At 32.2% G+C, this 24,670-nt stretch overlaps 1 protein-coding gene across 4 annotated transcripts; it reads right to left on the reverse strand.

Moving 5' to 3' along the window:
* Positions 1 to 295: 295 nt before the first annotated feature.
* On the reverse strand, positions 296 to 24,269 carry LOC132752743 (uncharacterized). Of its 4 annotated transcripts, XM_060743114.1 has the most exons (9): positions 24,126 to 24,247; positions 8,125 to 8,136; positions 6,683 to 6,811; positions 5,159 to 5,221; positions 3,082 to 3,143; positions 2,549 to 2,615; positions 1,995 to 2,087; positions 715 to 914; positions 296 to 410 (listed from the first exon to the last, which is right to left on the reverse strand). In XM_060743114.1, the coding sequence occupies exons 1-9, from the start codon at positions 24,202 to 24,204 to the stop codon at positions 384 to 386; spliced, it is 732 nt and encodes a 243-aa protein (XP_060599097.1). In that variant the 5' UTR covers positions 24,205 to 24,247; the 3' UTR covers positions 296 to 383. The 4 variants fall into 4 exon arrangements, with proteins under 4 accessions (XP_060599097.1, XP_060599094.1, XP_060599093.1 ...); XM_060743111.1 differs by lacking the exon at positions 8,125 to 8,136 and having other exon boundaries at positions 24,111 to 24,256; XM_060743110.1 differs by lacking the exon at positions 24,126 to 24,247 and having other exon boundaries at positions 8,125 to 8,284.
* Positions 24,270 to 24,670: the final 401 nt, after the last annotated feature.

Below are 24,670 nucleotides of genomic sequence, written 5' to 3' on the forward strand. Positions count from 1 at the left end.
TATATCTAAGGTGGTATGCAAACTTCACGTCGAAAAAAATGGCATTCTTCTGTCGAAATACCTTCTCTTGTCTACAGATTTGGGGCATGATGAGTGCAAAGTTTCAAAGCTATATGTCAATGGACTTTTAAAATATTTGAGGTATTACAAAACCTTTAACATAAGTGGTTACGCCGACGCTGACGCTCGGGTGACTAGGATAGCTCCCATTCTTATCGAATAGTCGAGCTAAAAATGTTTAATACACGTCATTTATATGCATCTTTGGATGCGATTTCAATGAAACACAATTACAGTTTTAAAGTACAATTTAATAATCTTTCATAAACAGACAAGTAATTTGAAAAAACAACTCCACCATAACGTAAGCTGGCTTGGTTATTTTATCCAAGCGCCTTAGCAGCAGCAATCTGAAACGATATAATGAACATTTTAATTCCTTTTCTTTAGATAAAACCAGCTATGACAAATAGGTTAGACGGTCCCAGAGAAAGCCTTCATTATATAATTATATTTTGTGAACGTTTCATATACAAATTCAGAATATACAAAAAGTAAAATATTTTATGCAATATATGTGCCTTATCGAGCCAATCTGTAAATTCGCCTTGACCTTTACAGTGTCAATACAACTAAAACAATCGAACAAAACCACAAAATTTAAAAAAAAGAGTTACTAGTGATATATAGAAAAAAGAAGTTCAGCAAGCTTACAATTCCCATAGTGATGAAAATAAAACGCTTTGCTGGTGTATTTGCTCTCTGCATATCCATGTTTTGTTCATCTACAGATATGGAAGCGTCATTAAATGTCTTGGCACATAAGTCGTACAGTTCTCTCGACTCCTCAAACAGAACTTTGGACATTTCTTCAACTGACCAATCACCTGTTACTGTAGATTCAGCTCTTAGACCTAAAAAATACTCTTGTAAAATTATTTCTTATCAAAACAAGTTGACATGATAAGGTAGTTGCTTATTAGCAAAAGCATGCCTGCAAAAACATTTGAAGCATTTTGTCTTAACTATCGATATTAACCAAATAAGAAACCAATAATGAAATAATATTCATATTCTATACATGTATAGCATTTGGCTTGAATGTGGTGAAATATAAAATTATTATGACAATATTCACAGTTAATTAAGGAACGTTCTGCAAGAAATTATGAATATTTGTTTGCAATTTTGAAATAAGAAACTATAGCGTGTCTATAACGTTATATTCCTGCAATTGCAGATTTCAAGTAAATTAAAAATACATGTTTCACTGCAGTTAATTTGATATATAGATATTTCATATTTACAAGAACACAGCTTTACATTCTATTTTTGACAGGAAAAGGGGAAATCACTAAGGAAAATGTATGCCATACTCCGTATTAATTCTAAACTACACGGACAGAACCGGGGAAGGATCAGAAAATGTATTTATTCTTTGTAGAGCTATTAAGTTACGCTGTAATATATAGTAATTGTGTAAAGATTGTGTTGCACGAGATTTTCGTGCATCAACTAAGCGTATCAGATTTCTATATAAAGTATCGAAAGGTATTTTCAAATCACTCGAGGTAATTGCATTGCTTTATTCGCATGTTTATTTTCCCATCCCATCCCTCCCACCCCTACAATTTGATTGAGTACACTGGTTTCATATCAGGTTATTGTTTAAAAGAAAAATAAGCTCATTTCGATGGTTATTCATGTTCTGTTATATTTAACAGGTGATGCTTTCATTCAAGTATGGAGTGAGAAGAGGCAAACTTCAATTAATGATTTATATTTGAATTTATTTCTGTATTTCTGATATAATAAAAGCAATGCAATTGGCCAATCCTAATTATGTCTTGTTGTGTATTATGCTTAATAGCTTTTTAAGAGAATAAATAATTTATTTTCGTTTGAGCAAGCGAATTAGAAAATAATTTAATTAAATGAGTGGTTTACTGTATTCATAACCGACAGGTCAAACAAATTAGACTATAATGTTTTACCTGGAAGGCTGAAATGCCTAGACCTCTTTGGACCAGATTTCATCATTTTCCTGACGGCTTCAACATTTTCCTTTTCAGCATAAAGGTTTGCGCCTACAGAAAGCAAACAAAAATCATCTTCAAGTTTCAATAAAGTCATTGTAAGTAACTATTGTCTTTGTCCTCAAAGACGGTAATCAAAACAGATTTACATTTTATATTGGAAACAATATTCCCTCGCGGATATTCCTCTGAGAGCGACTTAAATAATGTTACTACATGTATATGAATAAGTCGTAATTGTTTAAGCTTAAAATTCTCAAGCATTGTCGTGTATTGTGGTATAAAATAAAGATTTTTAAACCATTCGATAGATAGAAACAAATTACGCTTAGCTGCATGGCTAATGACTTAGAAACTGAAAACCGAAATGATCAGGATTGGTATTTTGAGGTTAAACGTGCTTTTAAAGGTAGATTTAGATTTCGAATGAACTATTTAAGTTCTTAACCAGGGCAAGTTCATTGCAGACCAGTTTGAAAATACATTTTAGATTTTCGTAAAAACCATCTTACATTGTAACAGACCAAAGCTTTTTTCTGCAAACTCTTCTATCTTATCTTTTTCGCCTTCTTCTGACTCCTGAAAAATAGTCCAAAGTTTTTATAATCAAAGCATGAGGTGAACGATGAAATGAAAGTTTGATCCTTATTCATGCATGTATGGCTTTAAATTAAGCATTTAATCAAGTCACGTCTTCTCTTCAGGTATATAGTCGAATATATGGCAGACTTTGACCTTGAGGCCGATAATTAAATTGCTTTTATAAGATCTACAGTCATATCTAAGTTCATTTGTTTTTCACATTCTGCTTTTGGAAGACTTGTGTGCTTAGGACTCGATATATAAAACACATTCCATTTTTCATATTCTTTTCAAACTTCTTGTAAATATTTTTCAACATTTCAAAAGATACTTAGAAAAACAATTTAATACTTTATTTACGAAACATACGAAATTATCCAAATAAATTTACTTAAAATACGCATTCTTTCAACTGTATTTCAAGAGTCTAGATTGACACAAAATGTATAAATATTTTACTTACTGCATAATGTCTGGCTGCCTCAAATATACGTGGACAAGCAAACGATAGAAATTGTCTTTGGGCTGAAAAGCAATGTAAGAAACAAATGTAGAAATATGACATAACTCTAAAACAAATACTGTTAAATAACTTAAATAATGTTTATTATTACGTATTTTAATGTTCTAAAATAGTGCTTAATGAATATGAATATGTCCTTAATTGAATCTTTGTATTTTTTCCTAGATACAGTAAAGGCTATAACATTTTCGAAACCATTTTACCTATTTAGCACGATTACCAGGAGCAGTTACCTTCATTACTTTTATGAGCCATTGCAGTTCATACATAACATTTTTACTAAATTCGTTCTCCCTAAAAAACACGCAAATACGTTCCAAAGGATAGAGTAATCTGTTGGGAGACATTTGAAAATGGGAACCAAAACTATTGGAAGGTTTGGCCTCTTGCAAAAATACGCATTCATCCGTCGTTTGTGTATTTTATTTGTTGACTGTTATATTTCAATTAATGAAATAACTGATAAGGTATAAATATTGAAACTATTTGTCTTAACGTAGAGGTATATAATAAAAGGATGAGTGTGTTGCAGTAGCTTTCTGAAGCTTTGTATTTTGCTACTTTTGTAGTAATGCACTAGTCCAAACTAGAATCTGTTCTGGTTATCCATGTATAATGATCTTTATTTGACATTGACCTTACTGTTCATTTATTGTTATTTCAACTAAAACTGCCACTATCATGGCGTGAATACCCCCGCATACCACTTTGTCAGAATCAACAGTGGCCATTTCAGGCCAAATCTGAAGTTACTAAGCCAGTGCATTGCTAAGTTATGTATTCTACATGCTTCAAATGTGAAAATGTCAAAATCAATACAATGCGGGACATTCTTTAGCAATTAAGAAGAAAAGCTTTTTTTGTCAAGGTCCCTGTTAGTCCAATAGATTAGACGTTACAGGCTTGTTATAGTTTTATGTTGGTCAAGCCTGACGTCTAATAGTTATTGCTCAAAAACGCGTAGCATTTTGAAAATTAAAAAAAAATGTCTGTTGACTTGCCTTTCAAGCTTTATTCAAGAGCTTATCTTCTGTTCTTTCAAATGCATGGTCTATCATTAACAAAAACTTTCAAACAATGTACTTATCAATTGAAAATAAAATATACATATCAGTCTATTTCGCTCATCGGCCATACTGGTTAAGTAAAGCGTTTTACAGATTGATTCCAATTTTTTGAACGGAAAAATATATTCGAACACACTGACGGTGCATGGGCAATTATTTCGTTGAAAAAATATTCCGTTAGGAACTTCTGGACTCATTTAAACGCTTGCATTTGAATTAGCCAATCAGATTTCGCGCACTGTATGGCGGCCATTTGTATATTGGCTGTACAAGGAATTTAATTAAATGAGAGGATTTAATCATGACTTTTCGGATGTGACAGTTCAATTATTTTTGTTAAAAGGTATTTATTTTTTAGTTTTGTTCATAAATAGGTCAAAATTAATGTGAATACACGCTGTTTTAATTGTTTAAATTCATTAGATCTAAATCGATGTCTAATGTCAATTTTTTTGCTACACGATTTTGCAAAAGATCTGTTAAGAACCTAACGTAACATGGAAAATGAAAAATGTAAAATATCAGATTAATAAATGATAAATATGAAATAGGTTACGTATAGGTCTTATAATTAGGACTAGGTCCCTGTGACCTTGACTTTTGACCCAGTGACCTCAAAATCAATAGGGGTCATCTACTAATCATGACTAACCTCCATGCCAAATATGAAGACTAAGGGTCAAAGGAATCTTAAGTTATTGGGCGGACAAGAAAAAACCGACGGACGGCCGGACGGCCGGACGGACGGACGGACAAGCTGATTCCAGTATACCCCCCTTACAACTTTGTTGTGCGGGGGTATAATGGAGATAAAAAAATTTTCACCTGGAAACGGGAATGAGGGTACATAGAGTACCACATGCATTTGATAAGACAGTTTAGACTTTGGACTCTGGACTATGCTGCAAATAGTATTTTAGTATTTTACAAATGACATAGTAATAACTTACGTTTGTTTGGTGACCTCCCTTTTACAAGTCGTGCTGTTACACATCTACCAACCAGACTTGAAACTGAAAAGTAGGTATACAATTTAGCATTGTAAGAGTTTGGTATAGTGGCGTATGTACATAGTCATTTATCACTTATCACTATTGTTGCCGTTTTCAAGCTAATAAACATTACAAAAAAATCCAAAAATACCTTATGAAATAGTCATAATGCTGGGGTTATTATCATTTAATATTCATATGATAAGAATAAATTCATTCAATGAATGCAAGATTTTTAATTTCAATTGATTACACAGCATGCGATTTTGTACAATCTCTAAGCAAAGCTAGAAATGTGTCCATAGGAAACGGGTGCCCCTACACTCCACTGTTTTGTCAGTCTATGACTCTAGGTCAAATATTTTTTGGCTACATGTGCCACAAGTTGAAAGCTAAAAATCTTGTTTACTAAGTTAAATGGGCAAGAACTTTACAAATACTGAATAAATACACACAAGCTCACCCCCAAGGTGCATAAAACACACCTGCTGACCAACGTTCTTTGTAAACTTTCAGGCCTACAGATCAAGTCAAGGGCAATAACACTACCAATACTGGATAAATCCACGTGCTCATCAACATTCCATTTAAATTTCACAAACTCTAGGTTTAAATACATATTGAGCTACGCACGACATAAATTGAAAATTTGCAAATTTTCACTAAGTCAAGGGCAATGACTGACAAAACATTTCAAAAGCGAAAACACAGATGCACAACTTCACATGCTGATCATTCCTGTAAAGTTTCATGACCCCATGCTACGTGCGATACAAGTTGAAAATTGCAAATTTTTACTAGTCAATGACAATAAAGTAACAAAAACAGAATAAATCTACAAGCGAAATCCCAGGTGCACAACTTCAACATGCTGATCAAACCATTCCTATAAAGTTTCATGACTAGGTCAAATACTTTGAGTTACATGCGACACAAGTTGAAATTTGTAAATTTTGCTTAGCCTAAAAATGCTAAATATATCCACACGAAAAAATAGCCACAAAATATTTTTTAGAACCCGTTTATATAATCAGATGATGCTTTTGTATGAAGTATTGAAGATCATTGGATTAAGTTGGAAAAAGATGTTACATTTTTGAGCGTCTGAAAGGGTAAATTTTTACAAGCATGTACTTTATTTAAGATAAACAAGATTATAAAAAGCAATGATCACTTGCTACTTGATTACTTTAAATTTGTTAAAACAAATAATTTTTTCCAAAATATTATATTATATGCAAACAAAATTGGGCAAAGGGGTGAGACACTTTTTGAAAACGGGACGGTAAACTTTTCTATTTTAAATAAAAACAAATGATTTACTGTCTAGAAATGATACAAAAAGCCGTTTCTTCTAGTGACTATTGGGTCAAGAATTTTCGAGTACAAAAAATATCGAATGCGACATACAGGGTACTCGGTACAACGTATCTTCCTTGTTATTTGAGAAAAACTAAGAGGTCTACTTTTGTTGTAACTTACATTCCATCATTGCATATGGCCAGTTTTCATAATCTATTTCTGGAATGTCGACATCAGGAACTTCATTATCTGGGGAAGACGGGTAGCTCTCTGTGGGAATGGGCTCTTCGGTCGTAACTTCTCTAGACCCTAAATTTTGGTTAAATATTGTAAACAAATTAGACATATTCAATTCCTATATGTAATGAGATAAATTCTTGATATACCGGTAAACAAAACGGACATTAAATAGAGGACATTTGTTCTGTGTAAGATCGTAATATGTTTCACAGAGTGAGCACGAAAAGGTATATTTCACGGTGGCGCAGCCAGGAGTGAAATATGAACTTTTGGTTTTCAGAAGGTGAATCATATTCCGATTTTGCACGAAACTAAAATATTTTATTATATGCAAACACAGGAGATTGACATTCTATCAATAATTGAATATAAGCAAATAATTCAAAAATAACGGCAAATGTGCAAAAGCGCATGGAGTGCAAGACAAAATATTTTGTTTGACAATTTTGTAAATATTGCCAATTATACAATGCTTTGATTTAAAATATCAGCGGTTGTAAAAGAAATTATTTTGTATTGTGTATCGAAATTGCTACACTAGTTTGTTGACATTGATTTTCCACGCGTGTAATTAGATAAAATGTGTATCGTACATGTATGTGCAAAAGGCGTTGCTCTCCTTTTGTTTATTTATAGTGTAGATGGGGTATATATTTGCCGTTATTTTTTTAATCATTTGCTTATAGAATTGTCAATTTCCTGTGATGCAAAGAAACGTTTAAAGACATTTTAATCTAATTGTAAATGAAAAGCGTGCCAAATACAACGGGTCGACATTTACGACTTCACGTCATTAAGTTTGATTCCAGTAACGTGTACGCCTGTATTTCACTGAAACAATGTAACGGGTTTACATTCAAAGCGATGAAAGTACCAGTTTTATATTTCACCGATATATATCTATAAAACAACGAAAAGCATGTAATAGATAGGCAGACTCCCAATGATTCTCGGCATAATATATTTGGAATATGTTTGCAATATTTAAATACAATTTCTTTTCTCGTACTTTAACCATTTTGTTCTAGTAAAGTGCGGAGTAATTAAGTACTCGTAACTTTGGACCTAATAGCATTGTAGTGGCCTCCCAGTCAGCCTAAAACACTATGCAAACCTTAACTTTCGGACATGTCTCAAAATGTTTACGGACTGGCTCATGGGTCATTATAAAGCTAAGAGGCCCTCAGTTTTGTGTCCTGGTTTTTTTTGTATGCAGCAAACATTTTCAGAACACCTGTATATTACCACAAAGACTGATGTAGTGTACAAGAATATCTGAAAGTATCACGAGAAACAGTACAACGTCCAGCTATAGTTTTATGTCCGTGCCAAAAGTATCCATAATGTATTACAAAAGAAAACAACAAAGAATCTTCACTTACCTGGAGGGAAATGTCGTCGTTGAAAATCCGCATTGCGGCTATCAACAACGCACAAGAAGACCAAGCACAAAGGAATGAAAACTTGAAGCTGCATAATTTTCTCTAATGTCGTCTGTCCAAGAAGAATAGTGAAGATGTTACTGCATGTGCCAGTATTTATACCCGTAGTTATACGTGATGAGGCCCGGACGAATAAAATTGTAAGGATTTCCTACCCGTTCAGTACATGTGTAAAATATAACAAAATAACCTGGACTTCATTTCTAATTTGCACAATACAAAGAGTGCCTTCATATAACAATAACAATGCAGACATTACATTGAAGAAGGCAAACAAACTCAAATTAAACTGCAGTAATATTGTATAATTGTAAGTATTATGATATTCTATCATGATACAATCAGTGTTGTTTGTACAGTATGGAAGCCGTAAAAAAGTCGCCCGTACATTCAATTCTAGAAGTTACAGCCTGATCATTAAAGGTCGTTCAGCATGGCATTACTTTTTTCTTGTTTGGTGGTTTCGTCTTAAATACTGGTGGTTAAAACTTAAATACTTTATAATCGCCCTTGCATGTACATGATATATTTTCTGCTTTTCCTTTTTTTTTCTTTTTTTTTTCTTTTGACGGCTTGTCTATGATATGCAGGAACTTGGAGACCGTAATTCATGTTAAAAATTAATCTGGTGCAAGGGGGGTGGGGGCATGGCCGGCAGTTTGCACTTTCCACTACCGGCGATATCCCGGCTCCACCGAACCGAGACTACAACATTTTCAATAATTTTGGACTCTCTAAAAGGACTCTTTTTTCTCTGTTTTTGTAATTAAGGTTCATACTTTAAATCAAATTGAACAAACGCACTATCTAGTAACTCTGAATATTTTGTCATATAACACAATTATTCCTAATTGGATAGCTATAAATGCATATTTATGCTTATAAAAATAAATAAATAAAAAAATATAATTGTAACAGAAATAGCATCGGTGACATGTTGTAAGAATATTTCTAATTAACTTTGCTCAACAGTTTGTAATGTCACAAGATTGCAGCTATTAAACTAATATATGTGCATTGTTTATAGCACAAAGTAGGAGGAGCACGGGAGTAACCTGGGAAATGGCGTTTTACTTTCTGTCCATGTATGCCGTGTTCTGTCAATTGAGGTTCAAAAACAATTTAAGCAAGGTTTGAACAACCTTTACTTATACATGTATACTCAATTGCAAAGCAGTTAAAACAATGATAGTCCTACATAAATCTATACTGCTTAAGGCATTTCAAAAACATCCCAAAATATTTTAGAGATTTTCTATTGTATCAAATGTTATGTGTAAATGTACTATATAAGTGGGGAAAATATGTATCTTCAACTTGTGGAATTGTGGAAGAAGGATTTTAGCATCTGAATATCCGTTGGTATGAATAGTTTCAATTCAGTAACAAGCGCGTAATAAATTTAATTTAATAACGAAAACATCGGGAGGGCCTCTCTAGGAAAATCGATGTTTTATGAAGCACGAAGTTCCCGTGCAAATTGAAAAACATGAAATTTAACCATTACATTTACATATCTATGGAAGATTAACTCTGTAAATACACCATTGCTAACGCTAACTTCAAAACATTTGTGACGATATAAATGAGCATGTATTCGTGTAAAATAGCATATAAAATAAAGATTTGCATGTGCATGTATAAAGTTTGTTACAGACTGCGCAACACAGATTAAAAAGTGTAAATGATAAAATGGAAGAAGAAAAATGCATAACAGATATAATAAATTGTTCGACAAAATATATCAGAGGTTGTCGTTGTATTTTGTAATGATAACCGATCATTACGTTAAATTAAGATTCAATTTTGTAATATGCACCCTTTTCACATCTCGTATATCGCTTAAATTTTTTATTGTTTTTTTGTTTAATAATATTCTTTGTATGGAACACCTTTGCTGCATTCCTATATCTGTCATTTTATTATATTTTGCTTCATTACGTTATATGTGTATTGGACGTTTTGTTAAACAGAGGATATAAAATGAGTGTAGTTTAATACTAAATTTATTGAATTAGTTGAATAAAATCATATTTTCGAGCCTCTGGCGAGTATAATATTGTTTTATTCAACGAGTTCAATAAATTTAGTATTAAATCTACACGAATATAATATTCTATTTATCACATATATAAAATAAGAACATTAAACTGTTAAAATGAGTAATTTTTCAATGACGAGCCTATAGTGTAACGCTAACGCTATGTTTATATATAGCGCAAATGACGTCACGTCAAAGTGTTATTACACTAGTGTAATATCGTTTTTATTAAATGGCTTTATTACACTCCTGCGCCGCGGTTTATGTGATAAATGAAAATATTTAGGGTTAATACTATTTATTACATGCTTTTCGGTGATTTATAGAAATATATCAGTGAAATAAAAAACTGATAATTTCACTGTTTAAAACAATAAAATTATCAATTTGATAATTTCACTGTTTTGAATTTAAGCCCGTTACGTTGTTTCAGTAAAATACCAGCGTACACAGTATTGGAAACCAAATTAATGGCGTGACGTCATAAATGACGTCACGTTTAATTATTACTTGGCGCGCTTTTCATTTAGTAATAGGCTTTTCATTTAGTATTAGGTTAAAATGTCTTTTTAACGTTTCTCTGCATATATTAAAAAGAAAAGTTGTTTAGTTAGTGTAAGATCGGATTATATTTCACCTCGTGTCACTCTTGAAATATACCTTTTGGTGCTCACTCGGTGAAATGTAATTACATTGAACTAAACACGTTAAGTAAACTTCCGGTGTCACATATTAACATCACTATGTTATGCATATCACTAGGATGTAAAAGTTAACTAATGAAAATATTAATTTGTGTATGTAAAAAATAATTGACTCAGTTCACACTAGATGAATCATGTCTTTGTTGCTGACGGGGTGGCCTTTAAAGGTTGAAGCATCAGAATTTCAGCCATCGATTATTCCTGCGTGATCGTAAAGGTTATCAAGCAGGTTAAAATTACAGGAGTCTATGTATCTCTTAGCTAGCTCCAGAAGGTGAGGTGGTTTTGACCCCTGGTGTTGCTTTTAGTTTGTAACACCCGAGGTTAGTCAAAATCATCTTTCCTATTTCACACCATATGTGTTGCTGGGCCATAAAACTCAATAAAACGATGTCGATACTCAACGACAAAGAACAGTCTTGCATAAATGTATGATTATGATCGAACTCAACAGTTGATAATAGCAAAGACACATGTACGACATTTCTTTTTCTTCTCGTGAATTTAAAACTGTTTCTTTACAAATTACAGCTATATTCATACTATTATCTTTTAAATCATGTCATGTAAAATATAAGTTAATGAAAAGGTTTTAAAAACACCAAAGTACAACTTTGTATTATATGTAGATTCAAATATACCTTTCACATTCAAAGCTGTCATCTAAACATGTATGTAAATTTGTAGATTTACTTTGTTATTTCATTTTATTTTATTTTATTTTATGTTCATTAAATATTGTTGTTTTGTTTGTTTTGTTTTTGTGCGATTTTTTTTTTAAATTTCCCCTGCCACATTGCCATACAAAACTTGTGTTATTTCGGTACTTAGCTATTCTTTCGATATTTTTATTTAATTTTTCGTTCATAGCCGTTGTCTTCCATCACATATTTAGAACTTAATGTGAAGAAAAATGTTGTAGACTAAATGTGACAGGAAAACAGGATATTTTTCAGCCGTTTTCTTTTTAACAGTTAATTTCTAAAAAGGTCACATGTCGACTTACTAGATTTCGTTGATATATTAAAGGTTAAGATCCGCACATTATTTAAGACAAAAGGGGATACCCGAGTAGAATAACCACTTGCCACAAGCTAGCTGGATTGATTTGCTTTCTCGCACGATATAATGCAAGATCATCTCCGGGATTCGAACCTGATTGTGACAAAAAGAAAGTGATTCAAAGTCTACAACCATGTAGATCTCAAACATGAACATATTAAAAGACAGCTAAATATCTTTCAAACAAAACTACTGCCTGTTATACATGTATACATTTATTTTCCGAGACGAAATTGCAATGAATCATAAAAAAAACAACAGAAAATATTCACAACAAACGATTGATAAGTTAATTTGTACCATTCGTTACACATTTTTATTTTAGGGCCGAATGAACTACACGGTGTTCCAGAACATCTATTTTCAGTGTCAGTTTTTACCACATATTTTTGATGTCCGTAGTTGTATGATACTTCAAATGTTTCCACCTGACGAGCCACTAATAGGACAGTTGTAGTTCCAACCGATTACTGTACTTCCAAAATCTGTGATTGCTTCATCAGAACAACTTACCTAAAAATCATAATAGTAATTAATAGTAATTTGAGATATTTATGTAAGAAGTATCTGTAAAAACGTATCGGAATTTGTATAGTTACAATGTATCATTTTATAACAAATACACCATCTTTGTAAATACAACAGTGGACAGTTGCCCACTTCACTTATTACGTAGAAGCAATTATAATGCTGCAAATGTGCATCAGATTTAAACATTTTCAAGATGTAACACGAAGTTGCCTGTTGTTTTTTGTTTTTTTTGTTTTTTTTTTGCAAATAATCTTGGCGTTTTGATATTTATGAATATACAGATTGGGGAATGAATATGAACAAATGAGGATATTTTTGCTGTAAATATTATGATCAGTATGGACTTAAATCACCATTAAGTCATTAAAATATATTTGCTTGGAGGAACACAATATGAAATGCTCAGTGATGGTCAAAGAACAATATCAATACTTCATTTATTATTTACGTCCTTTATTCATTCATTTTATGCATCGATTTGTAAAACGTCATCAGCAAAAGTGGCTTCTGAAATTTATATTTATGTATTTATCTATTTATTTCCACCTCCCAATGTCCTTCAAATTCAGGGGAAACAATTCAATATATACCGATAATTAACAAACGTAGTTACTTCCCGTTGCTTATGTTAGTTTTTTTTTAAAATCAAATTGACCAAGTATATACCTTGCTCCCTCCGAAAGTCGCAGATACAGTTCCATGTAAGTCATAACCTATCTGGGTAAAGAGACATCTATGACAATTACAGTCAGTGATCTTGATTGAGCTTATATCAGGGGCCGGTCCTGCTAGAACCGATCCCCCCCAACAAAATTCAAAATATCCCCACATATCCCTACCACATAATAAAAATTACATATTTTATATTAGGGATTTTTAAAAATTCTAAAAAAGCCAGAAAATTTTTAAAAATTTGGGAAGGGGGGGCCCCCCCCCAAAAAAACCCCCAAAATTTTTTCCCTTTCCCCTCTAATTTGTACATTTTTTCAAAAAGTTTTGAATTTGACAAAAATACCTGCAGAAAAAAACCTTTTGTACATCAACCGCTTTTTATTTGATGCAAAAACTGAAACAAAAAAAAATTTTTTTGATAAGTAAAAAACCCCTTCAGAAAAAAACCCATTTAGAAAAGGAAAAGCACATTTAAACTTTATGTAAATGGAAGCACATTTACATTCGAAAATAAAAAAAAGATATATTTATTTCTCAAACATCATTTTAAACCGTCATATATTGTAAGCGACCTCGATGCCTTGTACTCACGTACAAAATAATTCTTTCAGTGTATGTGACATTTCAACATTTTACACTCATATCTTCAATATTTGATTCACACACCATGCATATGAATCAAAGCTGTGATAAAGTTTGTAATTTACAAGCTATACAAATAAAAAACTATTCATCCACCAAAAGGAATCTACAAGTCAACCTTTTGGCGATATTTAAAGACGAAAAAGTAAGTCCATGTTTGCAGCTAACAATTGGAAGTTAACAAACATGGCAAAGAATTATGCTAAATATTGTATTGCAATTTTGAAAAAGACAATGTCTTACCTTAATAAGATTTCGTCGTTGTTTTGAAAAATATTACCTCTCTTCGCATTTTATAGTGAAATTTTTTTGAAAAGCTGATCCGAAAAAAACTCTGGGTTTTAACTGTTTTTGTTGTTTTTTTTTAGTCGGCCTTTAAAATTTTTTTATTTCCCCTAAACAAATTACTGATTTTTTTATCAAAATTATTAGTTTAAAAAATAAAAAAAGGGACAATAACAAGAGAAAATTAGATTCTAAACACAAGAAAGGGAAAAGGAAAAAAAATTTTATTTTTTCAAATTTTTAATTCATTCTTCTGTTTCTTTTTTTCTTTACATTTGGAACAGCCCCTGAACGTACTTATTACTAAACGTTCATAAACATGTTTTGCTACATATTTTGGCATGCCTTAACTATACGGGTCACGTCTGCCGAAAAGGGAAGAACTAAGATAAACACAAATTGTTGTTTCTTCACAAATGATTCATTAAGATGTGTTTCTTATCTTCACTCTATACTTAGGTAAATACGAGGTTAAATGAGAAAATTTGTGTCTGTAAACTGGTTCACGTACATTAAAATTTTGACAAGGTTATAATTTAGAATCACTTGATATAAACTCGTTGTAAACAAACTCAAAACTTTGGAATATCAACAGAACATAGTTATAGACGATAGAGAACTTGGAAAAAATACGTTTTCTTTTGTTTTCGCTTTATCCAAAAGGCGCCAACCTGAAAGTTTAGACTTGTTGATTTTGTTAGCAAAAAACAAATTACACCAATTACTAAATACTGGTTCGTTTTAGTCCGGAACTGAAAATGCCATATTTGTCTTTGAAGTCGGCCGTCGAATAAAATGGTAGCCAGCTCTTTGTTCCTATCTCATAAAAAAGGGGCAATTTAATTGCGATGTTAAGAGTATCTTGGTTTATAATTAATGACTAAAGTCTCGCTTTAGACGAATATAGAAATGAAGTACATGTGTACGTACTTTTGGAACATGCCTTGCAAACAAACTATGAAATATATTCCCCATATTTAATACACGGAAAACGTTTTTGAAACGTTTGTGTTATGCAAAAAGTGGAATAAGTCTAATTTTATATATAGAATGAAAAGAAGAAAAATCGAAAATCTCTAAAGAAATGAACAAATATTTTGAAGAGATTTTTGGCAAAACAAATTCTTACAACAATTTTATGGTTTGACCGCCTGAATAAAGTCCGACAAAAGTGAAAAAAATATACCAAATTCAACTTGAATATTTCTGTAAATATCAAAGACGATGGCAATTGAATTGCGATGTTAGAGTATCTTGGTTTATAGTCTGTGTCCTTAAGAATTTTATACTCTAATACTGGTTTACGTAAAATATTTGAGAAGGGGTGGTCAATGGTTTTGGAGTTTAAGCTACCTATATTAAAGTCATTTGTAATGTATGGTGTTTTTGGTACTATCGGTGGTTGCTTTACTTGTACGCGGAATTAGAAGAAATAATAGATTCAGGATAAGATTCAAGTGTAGGATAGTGAGCCATATATTTTATGCTGAAAGCATGATTTCTGTAATCGGGCAATTTAAATTTGCAAATTTCATTTTTAAAGTATATAAAATATCATTGGTTTGTCGGTAACTGAAAATTTCCCGAGGTTAAAGAATAATATTTTTACTGTTATCCACAACCAATGTAATATTTAAATACTTCTGAAAATTAACAAAATGCAACAAATCGAGTCTAGAGTAACAATTACTCAACTATTCTAACATTGGAAGTTTAAAAAACACGTGACCACAGATTTTTATACTGTTAAAAGTACTTTTATTCTGTTAACCGTATAAATTTCTTAAGTCGCATGGTACACTTGCTTCAACGGTAAGAATACCTAGTGGCCTATGGAAAATTAACATTTACAAGACAAACATTCTGACGGGCCATTGGTCATTGAATTATGCCACAATGAATAAATGAGCTTTCGAGTTCTTTGTTTGTCTGTATTTTAGTAATGTGTTAAGTTTTCCCGTCTAGTAATGAAATTATATTTATACAAGAGACAATCAGAAGATCCAATTTTCTCAGGACGAATATCTATATCATGTTTCAAATTCTCTCTAATTTGAGTAAATTTGTTGGAAAGTTCTTTAAGGTGATCTCCGGGAACGGACAAAAAGACAAACTGACAGACATTGAGGGTAAGTCTTTATGGACGTTAGATTTATAACCCGTGTCATATGTTTGAGTTTGAAGTAAATGCTACAAGAAATGAGGAAGTTAAAGTAAAAATAATAGTTTCTAGAAAAACATCTAGAAATAGTCAAGCTAGAGTATTGAACCTTCTCCCAAATGATTCGAGTGATGAAACACATATGAAGTTTGAGATACATTTAGATAAAAAAAACATCACTAAGTTCAAGGGGGAAAACTCATATTCTTTGTGTTAAGAGTTGTAAACCTTGTCACATATGATATGATTGATGATAAGAAACACTTTTGAAGTTTGGAGTAAATACTTTGAGAAAGAACTTATTTGTGATAAAGCGTAAAAAAAACTTGAATCAGAAATCTTGACCAGGTCGCCGATGCTCGAGTACGACATAAAATTGATGTGTATAATCTCCATACTATCCATATTTTAAGATTCATAAATATGAATTCACTACATTTTGAGTAATCAAATATTGATATTTTTGCCATATTTTAGATTTCTTACATTTTGAACCGAGCTATGAAGTTTCCTTTCAGGTTTATTACACATGCGTGACCAAAAAACACTTCTGGTTTATTTGCAGCTGCAATACAAAGGGATCAAGATGGTCTTTTTTTTAGAGTAGCAAAGATCTTAGTGATTTGCCATAAGTATTTATGACATTTTACATCCAGTGAAATAGCGATAAAAGGGATTGAAAGTTTATTATTTCTCAGGTTACCTGTGGCCGAGTAAATGTGTTACAAATACATGTACATTGTTATGATAAAACGTTAAAAAATGTTTAATGCACGTCACTTGTGTGCATCTTTAGATGTGAATTCAATGAAATACAAACCATTGCTGTTTTTAAGTACAATTTAATAATCTTTCATAAACAAACAAGTAATTAGAAAAAAAGAACAACTCCACCATTACATAAGCTGGCTTGGTTATTTTATCCAAGCGCCTTAGCAGCAGCAATCTGAAACGATATAATGAACATTTTAATTCTTTTCTTCAGATAATACCAGTTATGACAAATGGGTTTGACGGTCCTAGAGAAAGCCTTCATTATATATTTTTTGTGATGTTTCATATTCAATTTCAGAATATATAAAGCTTAAAAAATTTAAGCAATATTAGTTTCAAGTATTTTTTGGTACTTTATGAGTAATTAATGATCAAAAATGGTTAGAGGATAAGTGAAACCATTGATAGAGAACTTGGATGAAAGTCGCCGATGTTGAATAGCTGCTGTGCGTTGAATCTCATAAGGGATTCGATGCATTTCATTGGAGGAAGATATTCAGTTAGCTAGGAAGGCGCTGGCCGGAATAATGAATGGAGGGCACCCTATATAAATATTCCTCAACTAGCAAATCTGAATAGTTGTGTCAATACAATTTAAACATCCAACAAAATCACCACAACATTTTAAAAGAGTTAAAAGCGATACGTAGAAAATGAAGTTCAGCAAGCTTACTATTCCCATAGTGATGAAAATAAAACGCTTTGCTGGTGTATTTGCTCTCTGCATATCCATGTTTTGTTCACCTACAGATATGGAAGCGTCATTAAATGTCTTGGCACATAAGTCGTACAGTTCTCTCGACTCCTCAAACAGAACTTTGGACATTTCTTCAACTGACCAATCTCCCGTTACTGTAGATTCAGCTCTTAGACCTGCAAAATAATCTTGTAAAATTATTTATCAAATATTGACATGCAAAGGTAGTTCGTTATTAGTCAAAATGCAGACCTGCAAAACATTGAGGCATTTTATCTGAAATATCTACATGTATATTAACCACGTAAGAAGCAACTGCTTCAATTAAACTCCTATTCTATATAGCATTTGGCTAGAATCGCGATATAAAATTATTATGACAATATTCAAGGTAAGGGAATGTCATACCAGTGTTATATAAAGACAAAATGCAAATTTGTAATAATTATATTGTCAATAAAGTTAATAGTTCCACAATTGCAGATTGCAAGTGAAATTATAAATACATGATTAACTGCAATTAATTTGATATATAATTCTATTTTTCAAATTCACAAGAACACATAGGTTAACATTCTATTTTTACAGGAAAAATGGAAATAATTAAGGAAAATGTATTGCAAAGCCGAGTTGTAAATGACCAGGCATTGGTACAGGTAGAATCAAAGATATACATGTATTCAGGTGCCAGGTTAACCCGACACAGACAAACGGACGGCTCAATTATCAAATTATATTTTGGACGTAAAGGCCGACAAAGCTATGTAGTCCTAAAGTTTGGTAATTTCTATTTGCAATTCAAATTTTAAATCGATGTTTTTGCTAGGTTTCTCATTTGTAAGGTTACATTAATGTGCAACAAAACGTATTGTTTGATTCTATGAACCCGACTATGCGATCAATACACACAATCTAAAGCTTCTATTGATCTTCGGTAATTTTCTGGGAAATGCACGCAGTTAGATGATTAGACTGTTATTGCTGATTTGACGATGTCGTACGCATTAAGTTGTCATGACGTTTTTTTAAACTTTAGTTAAATACCCCATATTAATTCTCCTAAACTACCGGAGATGGACCAGAAATTAAAATGATTGGTTTACTGTAATTATAACCGACAGGTCAAACAAATTAGACTATAATGTTTTACCTGGAATGTTGTAATGCCTAGACTTCATTGGACCTGATTTCATCATTTTCCTGACGGCTTCAACATTTTCCTTTTCGGCATAAAGGTTTGCGCCTACAGATAGCAAAAACAAATCCTCAAATTTCAATAAAGTCATTAAAAACAACTATTGACTTTGTTCTCAAAGACAGTTATCAAAACGGAGTTGCATTTTATATTGGAAACAAACTTAAATACTCCCTCGCGGATATTACTATGAAACCGACTCTGTGTTACTTCTTCAAGGTCAGAATTGCTGTGCGGTATGAAACTAATATTTTTAAATGTAGTTCTTTCGATAGAAAGAAATTAATTACGCTTACTACGTGGCTAATGACTTACAAACTATAACTGAAAATCCAAATATAAAGCATTTGGCATTTCGAGGCTTAACGTGCTTTGAAAGGTACATTTAGGCTTCGAATAAACTATTTTCGAAATGTAAACCAGGGAAAGTCCATTGCAGACAAATAGAACTTTAAGGGTTGAAATCAATTATCCATTTAGTTTACAGAATTACCGGTCCCAAGCTACAAACATTTATGTAATGAATGATACAATTAAGATATTCATTAAAGCCATCTTACATTGTAAAAGACCAAAGCTTTTTTCTGCAAACTCCTCTATCTTATGTTTTTCACCCTCTTCCGACTCCTGAAAAGTAATAAAAGATTTTAATGTAAGTGTCACATTTACGATGAAATTAATGACTGATCCTTATTCATGCATGTATGGCATTAGATTATGCATATAATCAAGTAATTTCTTCATGTGTGTAGTAGAATATATGGCAGACTAGGACCTTGATGTTTCAATATGTGAGCATATTTTGAAACCCCTACTATCCATAAGTTTGTTTTGCACACTGCTTTTTGAGATTTGTGTGCATAGGTAATCCCTCGAACTCTATATATTAAATACGTTCCATTTTTCACATTCTTTTAAAACTTCTTGTGAATGTTTTTCAACATTTCAAAAGATACTTATAAAAAAATACACACCCCTTAATTTACAACTTATTACAATACTGAGCTTGATCTTTATGGTTTGTTTCGGGTTGAATCCTTAATTGTTTTGTGCAAAGTATGACAAGTTTACAGTTTATACATATGTATTTATCCATATGTATTTATGCATATAATTATCTATATATTTACTTTGTAAACACGCATTCTTTCAATTGTATTTCAAGAGGCTAGATTGACAAAAAATGTATAAATATTCTACTTACTGCATAATGTCTGGCTGCCTCAAATATACGTGGACAAGCAAACGATAGAAATTGTCTTTGAGCTGCAAGGCAATGTAAGAAACAATTTAGAAATAGGTCATAGCTTCAAAACAAAAACAAACCGACTGTTGAATAGCTTGAAAACTTTTTAATACATTACTCATCCGCAGAAGTATGTAAAGTTATAAAAGACATTATTTATGAATAATCTCTAGCACTATGTAATTTGTCTTTAGAGTAAAGGCCACACGATACCTTTGAAACAATTTTACATTTAAAACACAATTGCCAGGTGCATAGTTACATTACCTTCATTAGTTTTAAGAGTCATTGCAGTTAATACACAACATTTTTATTTGATGCTTTATTATATACTTTTATTTAATGATTTATTATATACCCATGTTATCCCTAAATTACAAGCAAATCATGAAGCTCGAATACACTTCAAGGAATAGAATAATCGCTTTATGTTTCAGGCAAATTTGTTACTATATAAAGAAGTGCCGGACTATTTCACATTGGTTCCCATCTTAGATATAGCTATGTAGCATTTAATAACGGGAATCAAAACTATCTATATGTCCTCTTAGCAAGAAAATACGCATTCATCCGTGTTTGTATGTTTTATTTGTTGACCTCTTTTTAACGAATCAATTAACGAAATAAATGTTATGAATATTGAAACTATTTCTTAACGTAGAGTTATATAATAAAATGACAATTTCACTGTACTAGCATTTCGAGGCTGTGTATTTTGCTAGTAGCAGCGTAGGTAAATTGTCCCGCTCGACCTTTAAGTCTTGCGAGATCAATTTTCCAACGGTGCTCTTAATAAAATACAAAGCCTCGGAAAGTTAAACTTCCGTACAATATTGATATCTAGTGAAATTTATATTTCCATAAAATTTAAAGTAAAACAATAATTCCGTAATCGAACATTCGACCCTCGACTACAATTTTAGCATAGAAGTCCGTTATCTCACACATGAAAATGTGCATAAACTCTTAGTCATATTTTAAGGAAAGTATGAAATAATAAAATAGATGTCGAGTTACTTTAATTTTAATGGACGAGTACACAGTTAAAGCTGTTGGACAAGGCGCTATCCGAGATGGACAGAGGGCGTTATGTAGAAATGCACTAGTCCACTAGAATCAGTTCTGGTCATCCATGTATAATAACCTTTTTTCACATTGACCTTTACTGTTTATTCATTGTTATTGAAATGGGGGGATATAATTTTTTTGACCTGGCAATGGGCACGAGGCTACAAAGAGGATAACATGCATTTGTTAAGACATTTTGGATTCTGCAAATAGTATTTTACAAATGATATAGTAATAACTTACGTTTGTTTGGTGATCTCCCAGTTACAAGTCGTGCTGTTACACATCTACCAACCAAGCTTGAAACTGAAATAAGGGTACATATATCAATACAATTTAGCATTATATAAGTTTGTTATAGTAGTGCATGTATATTGACATTAGTTTTACAGCTAATGTATCCAACACAAATCCAAATATAGATATGAAATAGTCAGGGAATGCTGGTGATGGTGTCTCCGACTTTAATATGGAAATATTTAATCATTCAATTGAGTAAAAAAGAAACAGGTTTGTAATTTTATTTCATTTAAATGATTTAAATAATTCGTAAATAAGTGCAAATTTTAAAACTATAATTATTACGAAATATACTAACAATTCATTGCTGCATCGAATTTCAGTTATGTAGAAAATTTGACGGTGAAATTTTCTATTTGAAAAAAAAAACGCGTTTGTTTTACTGCCAAGAAAAGGCTAGAAAAAAAGCTGTTTCTATTGGTCAGTAACTTTCGTATACAAAACTAGAAATGTGTCCATAGGACACGGGTGCCCCCACTGCGCCATTGTTCTGTCAATCTTATGACTCTAGGTCAAATATTTTTGAAAACTAAACATCTTTATAAAGTAAAGGGCAAGAACTTTACAAATACTGAATAAATCCACAAGCAAACCCCAAGGTGCATAAGTACACATGGTGACCAACATTCTTGTAAACTTTCAAGCCTACAAGTGAAATACTTTTTGAGCTATGCATGAACAAGTTGAAAATTGCAAATTTATACTACTGTAAGTCAAGGGCAATAACTCTAAGAAAACTGAAAAAATCTACATGCAAAGTCCAAGGTGCATCGCTTCACAGTGATGTGAATCATTATTCCTGTAATTTAGTAATGTTTATCATTATTCCTGTAAAGTCGGTTGATAATAACTCAAGGAACAAATAACATAATGAACAGGTTTTTACTAAGTCAAGGGAAATAAGTCTACAAATACTGGATAAATCCACAAGCGAAATCCCACAACTACATATGCTGAGCAACCTTCCCGTAAGGTTTAATGACTCTATGTCAAATCCTTTGAGTAACACGAGACACAAGTTGAAAATTGCAAAACATTTCTAAGTCAAGGGCAATAACTCTAAAAATACTAAATAAATCCACACGAAAATACACAGGTGCACAACTACACATGCTGATCAACATTCCTGAGAAGTTTCATGACTATGTCAAATCCGTTGAGTTACATGCGACACAAGTTGAAAATTGCAAAATTTTACTAAGTCAAGGGCAATAACTCTAACAATACTAAATAAATCCACACGAAAATACCCAGGTGCACAACTACACATACTGATCAACATTCCTCTTAAGTTTCTTGACTCTAGGTCAATTACTTTTGAGTTACGTGCGAAACAAAAGAGAACGGACGGACGGACAAGGGTAAATCTAAATGCCCGCCACTAAAGTGGGGGCACAAAAATACTTTATACAACGTACAAGGTACAACGTACATTCTGGTTATTTGAGAAAAACGAAAAGGTCAACTTTTGTTGCAACTTACATTCCATCATTGCGTATGGCCAGTTTTCGTAATCGATTTCTGGAATGTCGACATCAGGAACTTCATCTGGGGAAGACGGATAGCTCTCTGTGGGAATGGGCTCTTCGGTCGTTACTTCACGAGATCCTAGAATTTGGTTATTAAATATAGTAAACAAGTTTGATACATTCACAAGTCCTATATAATGCAATATTTATTATTGATTAAATAGCTCATATAATTCTAAACATATATACCGGTATACAAAACGTACATTTTAAAAAGAGGATATTAAATTTTGTTTAAAATACTGTAAAATCGGATTTCACGGAGCGAGCACCAAAAGGTATATTTCACGAGTGGCGTAGCCACGAGTCAAATATGAACTTTTGGGTGTTCACAAGGTGAAGAATAAATCGATCTTGCACTAAACTAAAACTCTTATTATATGCAAAGAAAATCCAATTCTAAATATAAAGCGCGCCAAATAATACAACTTGACGTCATTAAGTTGTTTCCAGTAATGTGCACGCTGGTATTTCACTAAAACAACATAACGGGATTATCAAAACGGTGTACATATCAGTTTTATATTTCACCGATTTATTTCTATAAACCAACAAATGGCATGTAATAAATAGGCATTTATTAGGCAAACTTCCGAAAGTTCTCGGTATAACATGCTTGGAATAGTTTTGTTATATCTAAATACTATTTTTTTTCTCGTACTTTTACCATTTTATTCCAGTAAGGTGCGGAATAATCAAAACTTCAGACCTTATAGCATAATAGTGACCACCAATTCAGCCTTAAACATCAAGCATACCTAAACTTTTGGCTTTGTCACGGCGGACCGATAGGTCATTTTAATGCTACGAGACTCTTAGTGTTGTGTACTATTTCTTTATTTATATGCATCATACGAATTTTTTCAGAACATATGCATATTACCACTAAGACCGAGTGATTACATGTACAAGAATATCTAAAAGTATCACGAGAAACATAATAACTTCCAGCTATAGTGTTATGTTCGTGCCAAAAGTATCCATTATGTATTATAAAATAACAAAGAATCTTCACTTACCTGGAGGAAAACGGCGTCGTTGAAAATCCGTATTGCGGCTATCAACAACGCACAAGAAGACCACGCACAAAGGAATGAAAACTTGAAGCTGCATTATTTACTCTAATGTCGTCTGTCCAAGAAGAATAGTGAAGATGTCACTGCATGTGCCAGTATTTATACCCTTAGCTACACGAGATGAGGCCCGAAAAAAATAAAATTGTAAGCATTTCTTACCCTGGTCGTCACATTGTTTCAGTATATATGTAAAATATTACAAAATTACACTGACTACATTTTTAATTTGTACAATACAAAGAGTGACTTCATATAGCAAGTACAATACAGACATTATACTGAAGGTTAACAGACTCAAATTGAACATATACACTTACCTAGTTAGTGCAGTAACAGTAATAGTGTCTAAATGTAAGTATCGTAATACTGTTTCGTGATAGCATTGTTTTTTGCTGTATGGAGGCAGTAAAAAGTCGCCCGAACATTCAATTTTAGAAGTTACAACCTGATTACTAAAGGTCGTTCAGCATGTCATTACTTTTTCTTGTTTTGTGGTTTCAACT

The sequence above is a fragment of the Ruditapes philippinarum genome, unplaced genomic scaffold (assembly GCF_026571515.1).
Source record: "Ruditapes philippinarum isolate M1 unplaced genomic scaffold, ASM2657151v2 ctg1022_1_1_1_1, whole genome shotgun sequence".
Taxonomy (NCBI): Eukaryota; Metazoa; Mollusca; class Bivalvia; order Venerida; family Veneridae; genus Ruditapes; species Ruditapes philippinarum.

Bases quoted from the DNA above. Each gene is read 5' to 3' on its own strand.
- LOC132752743 (XM_060743111.1), bottom strand. From the start codon at position 24,204: ATGCAGCTTCAAGTTTTCATTCCTTTGTGCGTGGTCTTCTTGTGCGTT. The intron at 3,144-5,158 runs GTAAGTTATTAC...ATTGCTTTTCAG, and splicing joins AGGGAGGTCACCAAACAAAC to CCCAAAGACAATTTCTATCG. The intron at 2,088-2,548 runs GTAAGATGGTTT...TGCTTTCTGTAG, and splicing joins AAGCTTTGGTCTGTTACAAT to GCGCAAACCTTTATGCTGAA.